General features: G+C 36.2%; 1 protein-coding gene across 1 annotated transcript in view; it reads right to left on the bottom strand.

The window, feature by feature from the left end:
- The window catches only part of SLC30A8 (solute carrier family 30 member 8), a 250,034-nt gene that overhangs the window by 186,858 nt on the left and 48,180 nt on the right, over positions 1-14,996 (bottom strand). The window contains exon 3 of the mRNA XM_044066248.1: positions 2,751-2,897. Coding sequence (XP_043922183.1) covers positions 2,751-2,897 — 147 coding nt within the window. The remainder of the gene's footprint in view (positions 1-2,750; positions 2,898-14,996) is intronic.

Raw genomic sequence — 14,996 nt, forward strand, 5'->3', positions numbered from 1 at the left:
TTATTTGGAGTGGCTTTGTACAGTATCACTATATACATGCAATGTACTCTAGAGCTTAAATTATCCCTACACAAAACAGCCATCGTTGAAAGGTTTAAAAATATTTAATAATAAATAATAAAACACAACAAATCTTCTCATTTTAACACAGTACTAGTCAAGAGTTCAGAAATCACAGGAAAATGTTTAAAATAATACTGTAGAATAGTCTGACATAAATATAAAAAAACAGCTAGACTAAATCTGAATAAATTCCTATCTAACTCTCAGAACAATCACAATTCTAAATAAACTTACATATAGAGCAAAGGCAGAGTACTGGTGAGTGGTCAGTTCTTCAGACAAAATCCAAAATTCTCTGATTCTCTCTTTCTGAGAAAGTCTTAAAAATAATACATCACTGCTGACTCATTTTAGATTACATCATTCTTCTCTGGTTCCCAGGCTAACAGAAACTCAGAGTTTTAACATTTCTTTGATCTTGCACCTGGCCAGGAAACTATAGCAATAAAATATATTATATATGTAAAATCTAGCAGTTAACTCTGGTCTCAAAACAATAGAAGGAATTCCTCAGTCCAGACATTATGTCTCCGAGCTTTGAGATCAAATAGTCATACAATGCTTGACTTATCAGTTTTCTTCCAGCAGAGTGCACTGTGATTACATTTTTGAAGTTCTAAATTTAACACAGTTTTCTTACACTTAAGAGGACAAGCCTGTGGATTATATTCATATTTACAATGGCATAGAATTATCTACAAAATTCTATCTAGCTAGACTGGTAGCCTTCACATATCTTCACACACACACACACACACACACACACACACACACACACACACACACACACACACACACACACACACACACACACACACGCATGCTCTAATATCAGTTTAAAAAACACATTTTCATTACAAAACAATGTTTATTCCTTTCTTTAAAGCTATCGTCATTTATTCTGTCAATCACCTAAAAGCATAAGTGCCACCAAAAAGGAAAGTTTGAACAACATATCTACTCTTCTCAGACTTTTTAATCATCATGTCCTGATTTCTGCTTCAAATAATTATACTTCTAACACACCATGTACTTCTTGTAAGGTACTGAAAACTACCCATCTTTTCAGTGTTTTTTAATACATCTTATCTCATCTGCTCTCATCCATTTTTGTGCTATTCGTTTACTTTTATGCAGAACATATAAACTGCAATATGTGGTAATATTTCTCAGGTAAAAAAAAGCACTTGTCATCTTACCCACAATGCCTTGACCAACAATTCACAGTGGGGGCATTGTTACATGCCTAACTTTCTGCCTTCTGAAAGTAGTTACCTTTATTTTTTCATAGCTAGTAGTAAGGCCAGAGACGCTTTGTGGAATATTGTTCATCCATATTGCCAAGAAGGCCACTGGAATGCTTCCACTGAGAACTAAAATTATACTAGAGATCAACTCTGTGGAAGGGAAACGGTCTTCAAATTTTGTCATAACATCTTTTCTTGACACATCAGGCTCATCTCATGTATGCTGCAGCCCTCTCATAACACTTTTTTTTTTTACTCTTAAAGCTTGTATTTTTCTTGTTTGTCTACTTACCTGTATTTACCTCATACCAAAGACAAAATGCTTCACCTTTGTTGTCATCCTGTATTTGACAAATGCAGGGTATTTAGATTTTAGTTCATTACATTATTAGGCACTACTTCAGAAACAGAGCAGGTTCTATGACCTTTAAATTAAACATTCAGTTACAAATAACGTTGCTAAAAGGAATAAATGGATTATTGAGAGAACATTAGAAGGCTCAACAATTACTCTGAGTTCTTTAGAAAATCTGAAATAACGGAGTAAGTTGACCCTGAGTTCTCAGAGCTACTTCTGAATAGCAGTCTGTGTGTTGAGGTGGAGACTTCTCTGAAATATGTGGTGCTGAAACTGCATGTTTAAGTACAATGTATTATTATTGTGTTATATATATGGACATCATTCCTTTTTATGAGAAAAATTGGTAGTTTAATTTAAACAAGCTCTTTAAGACGTCTAGTAACCATTTTTTTATTTTTCATGTATACTAGCACCCTACTTTCTGTTGTCCTTTCTCCTAAGTTTTAACTAGGCTTATAAATAATTTGAGAGGAAACATCACAACTGGATCCTTTGTATATTCTCTGAGTCAGAGAATTTATACTTAAAGCTCACATATATGTTCTAACTACTGCAGTGCATGTGGAGGGGTCTGTGAAAGGAGACATACTTATGTACTACATGCTCCAGTCACTGTTATAACAGTCATAGATCGAGAATGATTTCTAGCATATTTTTGTACACCCTTCATCTATATGTTTGAAAACATCATTACTAAAGTGTCTCACGTGAATAATGAATATATATGCCTGTTAGATAATGTGACCTTAATGTGTGACACGTTTACATTTTTACAGACAATCAGTGTGTTATTGTGTCTGCTAGGGAGACTCCTTCACCATCCAAAAATATACCACAGTCATACATTTAAGAGATTTGTTTCTAGAGTACTCAAGCAATCATAGAGATTGACTTATATTTTAGAATCCCATCAGTATAGCTACATTCATCTAATTGCACCTCTTTCATTTCCTGGGTGCATATTATCTGGATTTCTGTATGTCTAACAATTTATATGTAGTGAGGATGCTAACCCTGCTTATATAACTTTTTAAAAGTGCAGATGGCTTCTCTGTTTTGTAAAATAACAAAATGCATACCTGCTCTGTACCATCCAAAAGTGAGCTTCTTTGTGGAAGGCTTTGATGTCAACCACAGTGAAAACAGACTAATAAGGAAATTACTGAAATCCACCAAAAGATGAGCAGCATCAGTCATTACTGCAAGGCTGCCGGCAAAATATCCACCTGCCGAAAAAAACAATACTGATTTAGTGTCTCAGTCATGTGGATAGTCTGTTTCTTTAAAGTATGAATATACATTCTGCTATACTATTTTAAATAATCTAGCAAAGCACTAACATGCTCTTGCAAATCATATTGGTTCACAGCTCTTGGCTCCCAAAACAAACACTTTGAAAACTGGTGAATAAATCTATTATCAGGGTAACTATATATATGCATTACATGTTGTTTATATTCTCTTGCACCCACATTTAAATGGTTAAATAAAACAATTTTCCCTCTATTAAATGTACTGTAGATAGCAGGAAACAAATCCACATCCTAGGCCTAATCCATACTTACACAAGGAAAAACATCATAGCTAAAATTAGGCAGAGCAACTCCAATAATAATAGGAGGTCTCTAATTAAATTAAACAGGAAACGAAGAGGAATAATGAAGTCCAACAAGGCCAATTACAAGGTTGAGTTAGCCTCACAGGCTAAAGACAACCTCAAGGCCTTCTACACCTATGTCCAAAACCTCAAAGGCAGCACACAATAGTGTGTTGAACTGGTGCTCAATAGTGTCTCCTTCGATAAACAGAACAGCGTAGCAATTTGCTGACTGACAAAATCAGTTCAAACTTCACCCCCACCTCCCCCATGAAATACCTACTAGCATTACCCCCCCCCCCAATTATTAACATTAACCAGGTCCTGACTGCACTCGCTAAGGCCAAAAACAAAGCCTCAGTGAGCCCAAACAATATCCCAGGATGCCTCGTAAATAGCTTGAAACATCACTTATCAGGACCACCTGAGACATTTTCAACTACAGCTTCAAAAGAGCCTTTGTACCCTGAGAATGGAGAACTGCAATGGTTATCCCATTTCACAAGGGTGGACCTTCAACTGACCCTGGAAACTATAGACTTATTAGTCTGACTAGTCTAATATGCAAAGCCAAGGGATGAATCATCATGGAAATTTTTAACAAAAATACAGTCAACCTTCAGACACTGGACCCACCCCAGACTGGCTTTTTCAAGGGAAGGTCATGCCTACTAAACCTGGTGGACTTTTTTGAGAAGGTCACCAAGGCAATGGATGAGGGGGAAATGATGCATACAGCGTAGATTACAAGGCAGACATGACTGGAATAAATGAAACCTGACTTCATACTTCTGAACTTTTATAACTTCCAAGTCAACAGACCTGGAAAAATAGGCAATGGGACCATGCTTCAGTGAGTGAATGAATAAATAAATAAATAAATAAAATAACAAACCAAATGCTTAGGCAGAGACAAAAACAAAAGAATTGGCTAAATATCAAACTCACAATTAGTAAACTACTAATAGTTATAGTCTGTATTTCTTCTTCCTCTTCACAAAAGCATCTAGGAATCATTAAACAAAATGTACTAAAATTAAGCAAATTCAAGAACCTGATAATTAGAGATTACTCATCAGCCAAAAATATAAACCAACTAAACCTACCACAACGCCAAACAGCTACAAATAAAGCACATGTAATGACCTTAACACAAACTCATATGCACAATAGACACTGTTGAAAAACGTTGTGGTTAGAGTTTTAAACAAAAAGGTCAAATTCTAACCACAACAGTACAAACTCCTATCTTCCACATTTTTATTACCTCCACCCTGGCTAAAACTTTAACAAATAATAGTCATATAATCAGCCTCTCATTAATTACTGCCAATATATCTCCATACTTCAAACATTTCCTGGTCAACCCCTACTAAAGAAACCTATCCAGTCATTACCATATGACATCAATTTCATTTCTACTCTTTGCTCAGTTATGAAAATTGTTGAAAAAATCATTTATAAACAGTTTTTCAGCATATCAGCAAGTGTAGTTTCTCCAGTACTGGACATATTACCTTGACATCTATAGGCACTAATACTGATGAACATTTTCACATTAGTGGACAAAGTGTACCTGACAGGGGACAATATTTATTGACCTCATTAGAGCCATTGAGTAAAAGACTACTACTGTGATATATCTTGTCTTGAGCAAACTTGCTTTACTTTGCAACAAATTTTTCATAATCTGCCAAACATCAAACTACCAAGACACTTTATAATTTAACTCTTACTTTATAATTTAACTCTCATTTCATCACAACTATCACCTCACTTTTAAACAACAAATCTAACCAACCACTTACAGTGCCGACCTCCACTAACTCTAAACCTAACTACTTCTCTTTTAAACCCATACAAACCTCTTGTATCAAAAAACTCCTATCAAAACTAAAACCTACCTGTCTACCAGCTGACCAACTCCCTAGTGACTTCTTAAAAACTGCTATCACCTCCATCACCTATCCCTTATCTAGTCTAATCAATTGAACATCGCCTATCCGGTACCTATTCTAATCAATCGATCCATCACAGAACAATATGTCCCCATACTCTGGAAAGTATAAAAATATCATCTCCCTCCACAAGGCAGGCCCATCTAAAAATCTCTCTAATTATCGGCCCATTGCCATTCTCTCACCCCTAGCCAAAATCTTAGAGAAATGTATCCATAAGTAGCTCCTAGACCACCTCACTACAAATAATCTCTTATCTAGTTCAAAGCATGGCTTCCATCCAAAACACAGTACCCCCACAGCCCTCACAAGTTTCACTAACTATGTCAACTTCCTCAAAAATAATGGACAGCTGGTCTCTACTATATTCCTTGATATGTCCGAAGCTTTTGATACAGTGTCCACCAACTACTACTCAACACTTTAGTCTCCTTCAACCTCAACTCTACAGCTCTCAACTGGTTCTTTAGCTACCTTACTAATCAACAACAGGCAACTAAATGGGATAATAAACTCTCCATACTCCTCCCAGTCTCTGTTGGGGTTCCACAGGGTTCCATCTTTGGCCGTCTCCTTTTTATTATATTCACAAATAGTCTAAACACTGCCACTAAATCTGCTTCTATCATTCAGCATGCTGATGACGCAAGTCTTATTTGCTCTGCTCCCACACCTCAAGAACTCCAGCATAAACTGCATAAATTGCTTCTAGATATTGAAAATTACATAAATGAACTTCAGCTCATCCTAAACCCAAATAAAACAAAATTAATAATCTTCTCCAACAGGAAATTCAAAACAAACCCACCTCCTCTCTCCATCTACTCCACTAATGACACTATAATAGAACCAGTTAACCAAACAAAACTACTTGGTGTCACAATAGACAACAACCTAACATTTGTTAAATGCATATCACTCACAATTAAAAAAGTTCACATCAAACTTGGTGTACTATATAGGGCCAAACCTTTCCTCACTCAAAATGCCAGACAAGCCACAGCCCACCTCCTATCTACTCTTCTCTACTGTTCTCAACTTTTCACTAACCTGCACATGTCTGATTTACATCTACTCGATTCCTGCTATAATAAAATAGCAAAATTTGCTGCTAATATACCCAACAGGACCCATCATTGTCTTGATCTTCAAAAACTACAGTGGCTTGAACTTCCCAATATGTTATCACTCAATCAGCTCAACACTGCCCACTCCATTATCAGCAAACCTGAAATCTGCCCTGCACTCTCCAACCTAGTGCAACTAAATACCAAACCCAGAACTCTTAGATCATCTGATAAACTTATACTCAAGGTAACCAAGTCCCATATATACTCTCGTCTCCTATAAAGTAGCCAAACAGTGGAACCTAATACCCTAGAATATCCTAAAAACACAGATAGCCATAGCTTCAAACAACTCCTAAAGGAATACCTTACTCAGCAATGGCTATGGTTTCTCATACCATCAATCAATTGTTTCTTTTCTGCTATCTTCTCCTTGTCTTACTTCTACCAAATTAAAATACCACAATGGTTTATTTAAGTTATGTATCCAATAAGTTTCATATTACTGTCTGTAGTAAGGCTTATGAAATGTAATGTTTTCCATTTATATTCTTTTTTTGTAAATTGTGATCGCAGGCAAGTGTTAAAGTTTTTGTATATTCTTTGTAAATCTTCATAAAATTTTTGTGATCTTTTTTTTTTGTACTATTGTTATGGAGCTTTTTTCCCCGTGTCTCCACTGAAAACAGGCTACTTGTCCAGCTGGACACTACCCAGTTAACAAATGCAAAATAAAATAAATAAATAATACTTGTAAAGCCTTTTGTTTATTTGTTTGAAGTGCAAAATTTAAATTCAACAAAATCTCTGCAAATTCTCAAACTTAAACAAAACCTTAAAATACCCAAACTTATATTATTATATTGGTAAACATACTATACTTAGTGTACTGTTGACTTCCCCATATGTAATTGCCTTAAAGGCATGAGTTATATTATTGGATTTTTATCTCTATCCTTTATAGAACATTGTTCACTCCTGGTAGCTAATATTCTATATGCACTTGCCATTGTACCTGAGTTGCAGCTGAAAAGGGTCCTCTGACCACGCACCTTCCTGGTTAAGAGATACACGTTTTTAATAAGGCAATGTTTAATGGATGATTCAAAGAAAACTGCAAGTAAAATAAGTTAATTTAAAAAGTAGAAAACATAATTCTGACTACATGTTGAGTTATCTCTCTCTGTCTCCCTCTCTGTCTAACACACACACACACACACACACACACACACACACACACACACACACACACACACACACAGACACACACACACACACACACACACTTAAAACTGTAGATCTTTAGAACATCACAATTTGAGATTATTAGTGCAGTTTGTTCAAGAAAATAGCAACAATTTATATTGCTGTGTGTGTGTGTGTGTGTGTGTGTGTGTGTGTGTGTGTGTGTGTGTGTACATGCACATGTGTGCACGTGTGTGTGCGTGTGTGTGTGTGTGTGTGTGTGTGTGTGTGTGTGTGTGTGTGTGTGTGTGTGTGTGTGTGTGTGTGTGTGTGTGTGTGTGCGTGTGTGAGTGTCTGTGTGTACATGTGTGTTGGTGAGTGTGAGGGTTTGTGTTTATGCAGCTTGAGTAAATACAGGTCTATCTATTATAGAAGGTATTTTAAAATGTCTTTTATAACAACTGATTACAAGGAAAACCTTAGCTGAATTTCATACAAGGGCATGAAACCTAGTGGTCAGTTTCAACTGCAAAACACTAAAACTGTAACATACTTTTACCATTAACAACATAAAGAATCTTAGCCTTAAATATTTTTTGTGTGAAAAAGAGTCACATCTTCAAATGGGATGTTGATAGTTAAGACCTTATTGCTTGAACCTTTCAAGATTTTGTTTCATGGTCTTTTAGAAGTCAGACCACAAATTATTTGCCTTTGTTCATGTACTTATTGGTAGAGTGTTTTAATGCCTAACAGAGTCCTACTGTGAAGTCTCTGCTGCCAAACTGTGCAGCTTCAAATTCCAAGCCACAGGTCCATATAGACTCCTATAGTGGCTGTAAACAGAATCTTGAAGCACAAAATTCTTGAGGCACTGAAAGAGAAACTGTTCACTATCCACCTCAGAATATTGCTTTACTATAATACCTCTCATATTTGTGTGGTATTGCACTCCAGCTGGAGGAAAAATTTTGATTTTTAAGAAGTGTTTTTTTGCCTAAAGAAAGAATAAATGATGGTCTGATTGGGATGGTTTCAATGTGATTTCTCATGAAGTAGGTTGAGTATTTTATATTCATCGTATTACACAATGAAATAACCATCCCTTGGAAGTTTAAAGTTTAAGGAATTTAGCAAATATTCAGCATTTGATGTTATTAGCAGCCATTTGGTTTTAAGGCAATATGGTGCAGTACTGTTCCTGTCAGGGGTAAGTGAGATGACTATGAATATTTTATTTTTGTTAGGTTGCAACAGTCATGTCCTGTGTCACGTTTAGGGAGATTATTGGTTGGAATTATTTTCAGTGTTGTACAAGTACACTGAGATTTATTTATAGCTGTTCTTGCTTCCATAATTTAATAATATGAAAGATTATGCTATTATCATAGTTGAGTCAAAACTTTTTCTATGTTGTGGTTTATATGCAGTATTAAGACCTTAGGTGTCGATCGGTCCAAATACAAAGAATGCAGCCAGCTAGAATGTTATTTCCATATTGAGTACTGACTGTTATGTTAAGGATACTTTGTAGATGATGAAGTACATCCATTAACATAACTGTAGGTTTAACACTACTAACTACAAGCATGTTTTGGGATAACCAGTTCTATAATTGTTTAAAATGATTTTGCAAACTTTTAAAGGTACTAAATGCCGATCAGGTTGGATGGTCATAAGGCAAGTCATTGATGAAATAGGGCAAAGAGCAGCGGTCCTAGTAGTCATCCTTGTGCTTCACAGGGAAATGTTCCAGTGCTAGTCTTGGGATTGCCTAAACCTACATAAAATGTTATTATGTGTGAATTGCAAGCCTTTTAGTAAAAATTTTTGAGAATTCGTAATTATTGTTTGGAAGAATAATCTGTAATTAATAGGATCAAAGGCACTTTTTAAGTCAATAAGAATGCTTCCACTAAATGTCCCTTTTGTGTGTGTGTGTTGATGCTAATGTATCAGGGGCAGAGAGAATTGCTGTAGTCGTGCTGTATTTGACTAGAATCTTTGTTATTTTATCTAACAGAAGATTATAAGAATTAATGCATTCTGTTTTTACCTGTAATTGTTTCTTCAGGCATTTTGGTTATTGGAGAAATATTTGAATCTGGTTTGCAATCTGACTCATTTTACAGTGATATGTTTAGCTACTGGCTTGATTAAACAAGTTTGAAGCCATGTGTGAGATTCCTATCATGACATAAAGATTAAACATGTAAACTAAGGGTTTAGCTAAGTAAAAGCTCTCCCAGTTTAGCAACCTATGATGAAGCAGGTGATCTGAACAGGGGTACCTGAAATTAATATTTCAAATAGTTTTCTACCTGTTTATCCTGCATTGTCCTAAAATATAAAGGAGAGTAGTTCAGAAATTTCTGGAGTGGTAATTGAGATGGTGTAGATGAAGTACTCTGAAATAATGAAGTCTAACATCCCTCCATGAGTTAGTCATGAATTTCTGTGTTCTCGTACTAGTCCATGTATGGTAAAGTAGCTGTAATGCAGAGAACCAGGTAGGGAGTTATTTTCTGGAGCATTCCATGGTGATACATATAGCGCTGACATTAAAGGGGCAGTTGTAGTCTTTCTTTGTTTTTAAAGTTACATGATCTGCATATTAACCCTTTGTAGTGTTTGCCTCTTTAAGCTTTGGTTGAGGTTTGCTGAAGGAGGGATGCCTAGGGCAGTTTGAATAAGAATCCAACTCAAGTCTACTGTAAGACCTCTCAGATTGAGTCCTTAATTAGTTTTTGGTTTGTACTTTATCTGTACTGAGGTTTTCACTGATTCTGAAGAGATGATCCTAAGCGTTTTAATGATTTATTGACCTGTTAGTACAGCTTGTACAAATCATATGAGCAATGCAAAACTTCAAACATCTATAGATATATTCTTCTGCTTTCTTTTTATTTGACATTTTATTCTAAGCTGCTTTCTTATCACTAGCTGTAAGTATTCCCTGTAATAGGTGTAAAGGCAAGTTAGTGTCTATGTGTTTTACTATTTTCAGGCGTACATTCATCTGTATTCTACTGGTAGTATTCCATCATTATTCATTAAAAGAGAAATAACTCAGACGCTGCTGTCTTCCCTTTTTACATCCTCCTATTTTTTTAATTTATCTAAATATTTTAAGTTTCTAATACCATGACAGGGACTTACCCCAGTCCTGAGTCCGGGTATGATTCTTGAAATTAGTACTGCTTCAGTCTTTCCAGCACCCACAATATACCCAGAATCGCTTCCTTCTGCAATTCTTATGGGTTTCATGTATTGGTAAAATTCTTATCAGTCCTCTGATTTCTCTTACTTTTGTAACATATCCTATTTGCAGAAATTCTGGGTCTGTTGCATAATAATAATAACGCATAATCTCTTTCTTAACATCAACAGTCTGCTTTATTGTCATTATGTATTGTCTCTATGCCTCTTGCATGGGCTATTCCTTCCTTCCCCGCCCTCAACATGACCTAGTCCTACGGTAGGAATGTTTCTACATCCCGAGGATTCTTCCCTGCCTTTTTCTCTTGTCCTGGCATCAGTGCATACACCAGGAATGGGCAATTTTTATCCCAGGACCTGTGCACCCAATATTCTTTTTTTTATTTTTTGACCTACATTTCTTCGTGATATATAAAATATAGTCTATATATATATATATATATATATATATATATATATATATATATATATATATATATATTGTTGTATCTTTTGGATTTCCCGGTTAGGGGTCGCCACAGCGGAACTCCGGTCCGCTAATGATTGGCAGTAGATTTTTACGTACCGAGTTGCCAGCCCTGACACACAACCTTCAACGAAGGTACGCCCATTCACGCATGTCTCCACACAGAAGACGCTTTAGCTGAGAATCGAACAGGACAACGTCTTGCTGTAAGGCGACAACGCTACCGCAGCACCACCACCACAGTTTTATATATATATACTCATCAACTTGTGAGGAGGAAGTCAGTTCCATAAATACTACTTTCCTTCTCTTGCTGATTTCATCTCTACATTCAGACTGTCCATTCTACAATTTTACAATGACTGACAGTGGCTGAGGCCAGTCTGATTCAGTGTCACTGAAGATAGAATTAAGTGATATAAGTGCTACTTTATCCGGTTTGGCAGAAAGTAATGATCTGCTATTTTGTCATCTAAAACAAATCTGCATGAGCTACGTATAGAATCTGACTTTCCACTTTGCTTTAACTTGACTTTTGTACTCATATAACTCTACATAATGTCAGTGGAATTTCTGATGAGGCACAGCAGATGTCAGATGCCTGAATTACCTGATAATGACAGTTTGTGCTACTTTATCAGCATTTGTAAAAGCAGCACAATCTATGATTATAGCTAGATTGACATTCACTGACCTATCCAACAATTGTAATGGTTCAATGAGGTACTGTATTCCCACTTGACAAAGGAAAATGCTAATCATGAGGGCCTCGTGATGTGTTTATCATCTGTGTTGCTCAGATTGTAGAATGTAGCATCCCTTTAATAACTGTATAAGAGCCATACTAACTCTAACATGCATGTTGTTACTAATCTCACAATGCTGAGTGTTGCTATCATTATAATGTCACTCCATGATACGAAAGAATGACTACATGCTTAAGCACTGGCTATGGCACCTTAATCTATAACATTGTGGAATTATCATCGAAGGATGCACCTAATTACAATGACCATCACTGGCTAGATACATTTTTTAGCTGCTGGTCCTTGTGAGAATCATGGTAACAGGAAGCTGAGAAGGGTACCCCAGACTTCTTTATTCCTAGCAACAGCCTTCATCTTATCCTATCAAATCCCAATACATTCCTGTGGAAGTTGAAAGATGTTATCCATTCAATATGTTCTGTGTCTGCCCCAGGGTGTCCTCCTCTGTGTAAACAGTTACCAGTACTCCTTTGCTGAGAAATACCATGTATCCTTAGCATCTCAGACAGATATCCTTACAATGTGTCCTAAGCAGCTTAGATCAGTTACTGCAAAGTCAAGTAGCAATGACTGTCATCTAAGATGCTCCTGGATTGCCAGGATCCTCAGTCTATGTCACTTGTACTCCTGATCATATCATTTCTGCCTTTAAACTAAGCTCATGACCTGAAAGTATGACGTGCAAAGACTGACTGCTAAATATAGAATTTCATTCTATGAGCTAGGACTTCCTTTACAACTACAGCTCACCGGGTAATAGATGTCAATAATTCACTACCTTAGCAGACCTCCATTGTGTATTGCTTAGCAGTCCACATTGGCTACAGTTATACAAAAAGATAGCATTAGGTTATGGCAGTCCTACTTTCCAAGCTACTGCACCACAGCACATTGTGTTATTGTAGATTATAATGTTATAGGATGCACATGACTGATTCATTTATGTTGCCAAATTAATTTCATGTTTCGTATAGGATATGAAACACTTCCTTCCTTCAGCCACACTCCACATGCAGAATGATGAGGCACTTGTTTTTATTTCTTTGCTTTATAGATGAACTAATCATTTTAACTTTTTTGATAAGTAAGTACCAGAAGATGAGTACTGGTGATACAGAGAGTTAATGAACATTAACAAACAGATTGGTCTGCAGGGTTATAACTTTACAACTGTGTGGAAATTTGGTTATGAAATATTCGCAATAGCAACATAAGTTCTGACAAACTGCTGTATGCTGTTGCCGTGTTCCTTTTTGTAAACAATACTTCAATAGCTACTGTTTTCCCAAACATCATTTTTCTTATACTGGTACAGTTGGTTGTATGTTTGTTGCAGTATCAAAAATATTCCAAGGATGGCAATTCCGTGCAGCTGAAAGATACATATAATTAAACATCAATTTTCTCCCCAATTAGTTTTGATAAGTTGATTTAGCTGATGGCATGGTTGTTTTCATTATTTAATTAGGTTGTTGTGGTAATTTTATGTCTCTTGCTGCAATTTTCATCTGCATTTTTTCATACATTATTATTATTATTATTATTATTATTATTGTTATTATTTTGTACTGTGGATATTACTTTTCTATGTACTTCATGAATCAGAAACAGAGGTCATGATGAAGTCTGGTGTTTTTTCACAAAGTCTGAAAATATGACTGTGAAAGAAGTGTAGGCAGAAAGCCTGTAAATAAATGAGATATATGTTGCATTTCAGCTGAGTACCACAGAATATACAGCAGCATAATATCTAAGAATGGTGGATGTATTCATAAACAATGTAAGAAATTGCATAGGGTTAGTACATAGTAGGAACGCCACACCAGAGCACTACACAATTCACAAACATAGCAGCAACACAGGGAATGGCTTCATATATTTTCATGTACCTGGAATATCCCAAAAATGCATCAGACATGTAAAAGAGGGACAGTAGCAGCAATGACCAAGATTTATAAATGTGTTAACTGCAGTATATAAGAAAAAGTGAAGGCAAAACAATATAGCACTACATCCGTGGACCAACAAAAGAGCTAGTGAGATCAAAAAGAATCTGGAACACAGGCATTGGGCTCAGAATAACAGTGTTCAATGTAACAGTTCTGAGTTACATCTAAAAAACATGCCCTATAAATGTACAAATACAGATGTCTTCGAAATAACATATGCAGCTATGTATAGCAGACACAGTAATTTGGTGGGACAACCCATCTCACTGCCAGCCCCCAAAAAGAGTTGCAAAAGAGCTCCATCAGTGGAATCTCAAAAAAAAAAATCTGATCCCATAATTTAAACCATGCAAAGTATGCTAAATCTATTCCCATGACAAATGAGGTGTAAGCATTTATGAACTTGCCTGCTGCTTTGACATCAAAGTAGAGAACAGACATAATATTTCTCTATTCACAAATGAACCCTGATTACCAACATGGAAATAGACACTGAGAAGATGGCACAACCTCAACACACAAAATTAGCAGACCTTCACTTGTATATTAGGACAATGACCACATTCTGGAGTGCAAAGGAGGGGTACTTCTGTGGAATGATTGGCTATTCCGCAGATATCTCTACTACTGGCAGTCAAGAACTCAATTGTGCAATGTGTGATATACACAGATGGAATGTCGATGAGTTCTTTTTGGACAGTAAATATGGAATAAACATTGATGTTGCATTCTTTATGCCTAAAGAGAACTTTTCTGATGCTGTTCCTACACACACACACACACACACACACACACACACACACACACACACACACACACACACAGACACACACACACACACACACAGACTTTTATCTCACTATACCGTTTCTGCATTTATTCAGAGTTAAGGGTGATAACCTAAGACTCTTAGCATATCAGGAGGCAGTATAAGACTGGGCAGTTCATCTTTTCTTTAGCTGCATGACTAGGATGAGCATTTGCACCCTTACCTTTTGCTGTAATGAAACATAGCATTAAATCATTAAAGCTTATGTCAGAAAACAGAATGTTTTAGGAAAGTGTTCCTTAGTTTGAGACGCTCAAGAATGTCAGTGATATTTTCTGGAGACCTACA

The sequence above is a fragment of the Protopterus annectens genome, chromosome 3.part1, assembly GCF_019279795.1.
Source record: "Protopterus annectens isolate FY-2018-M chromosome 3.part1, PAN1.0, whole genome shotgun sequence".
Taxonomy (NCBI): domain Eukaryota; kingdom Metazoa; phylum Chordata; order Ceratodontiformes; family Protopteridae; genus Protopterus; species Protopterus annectens.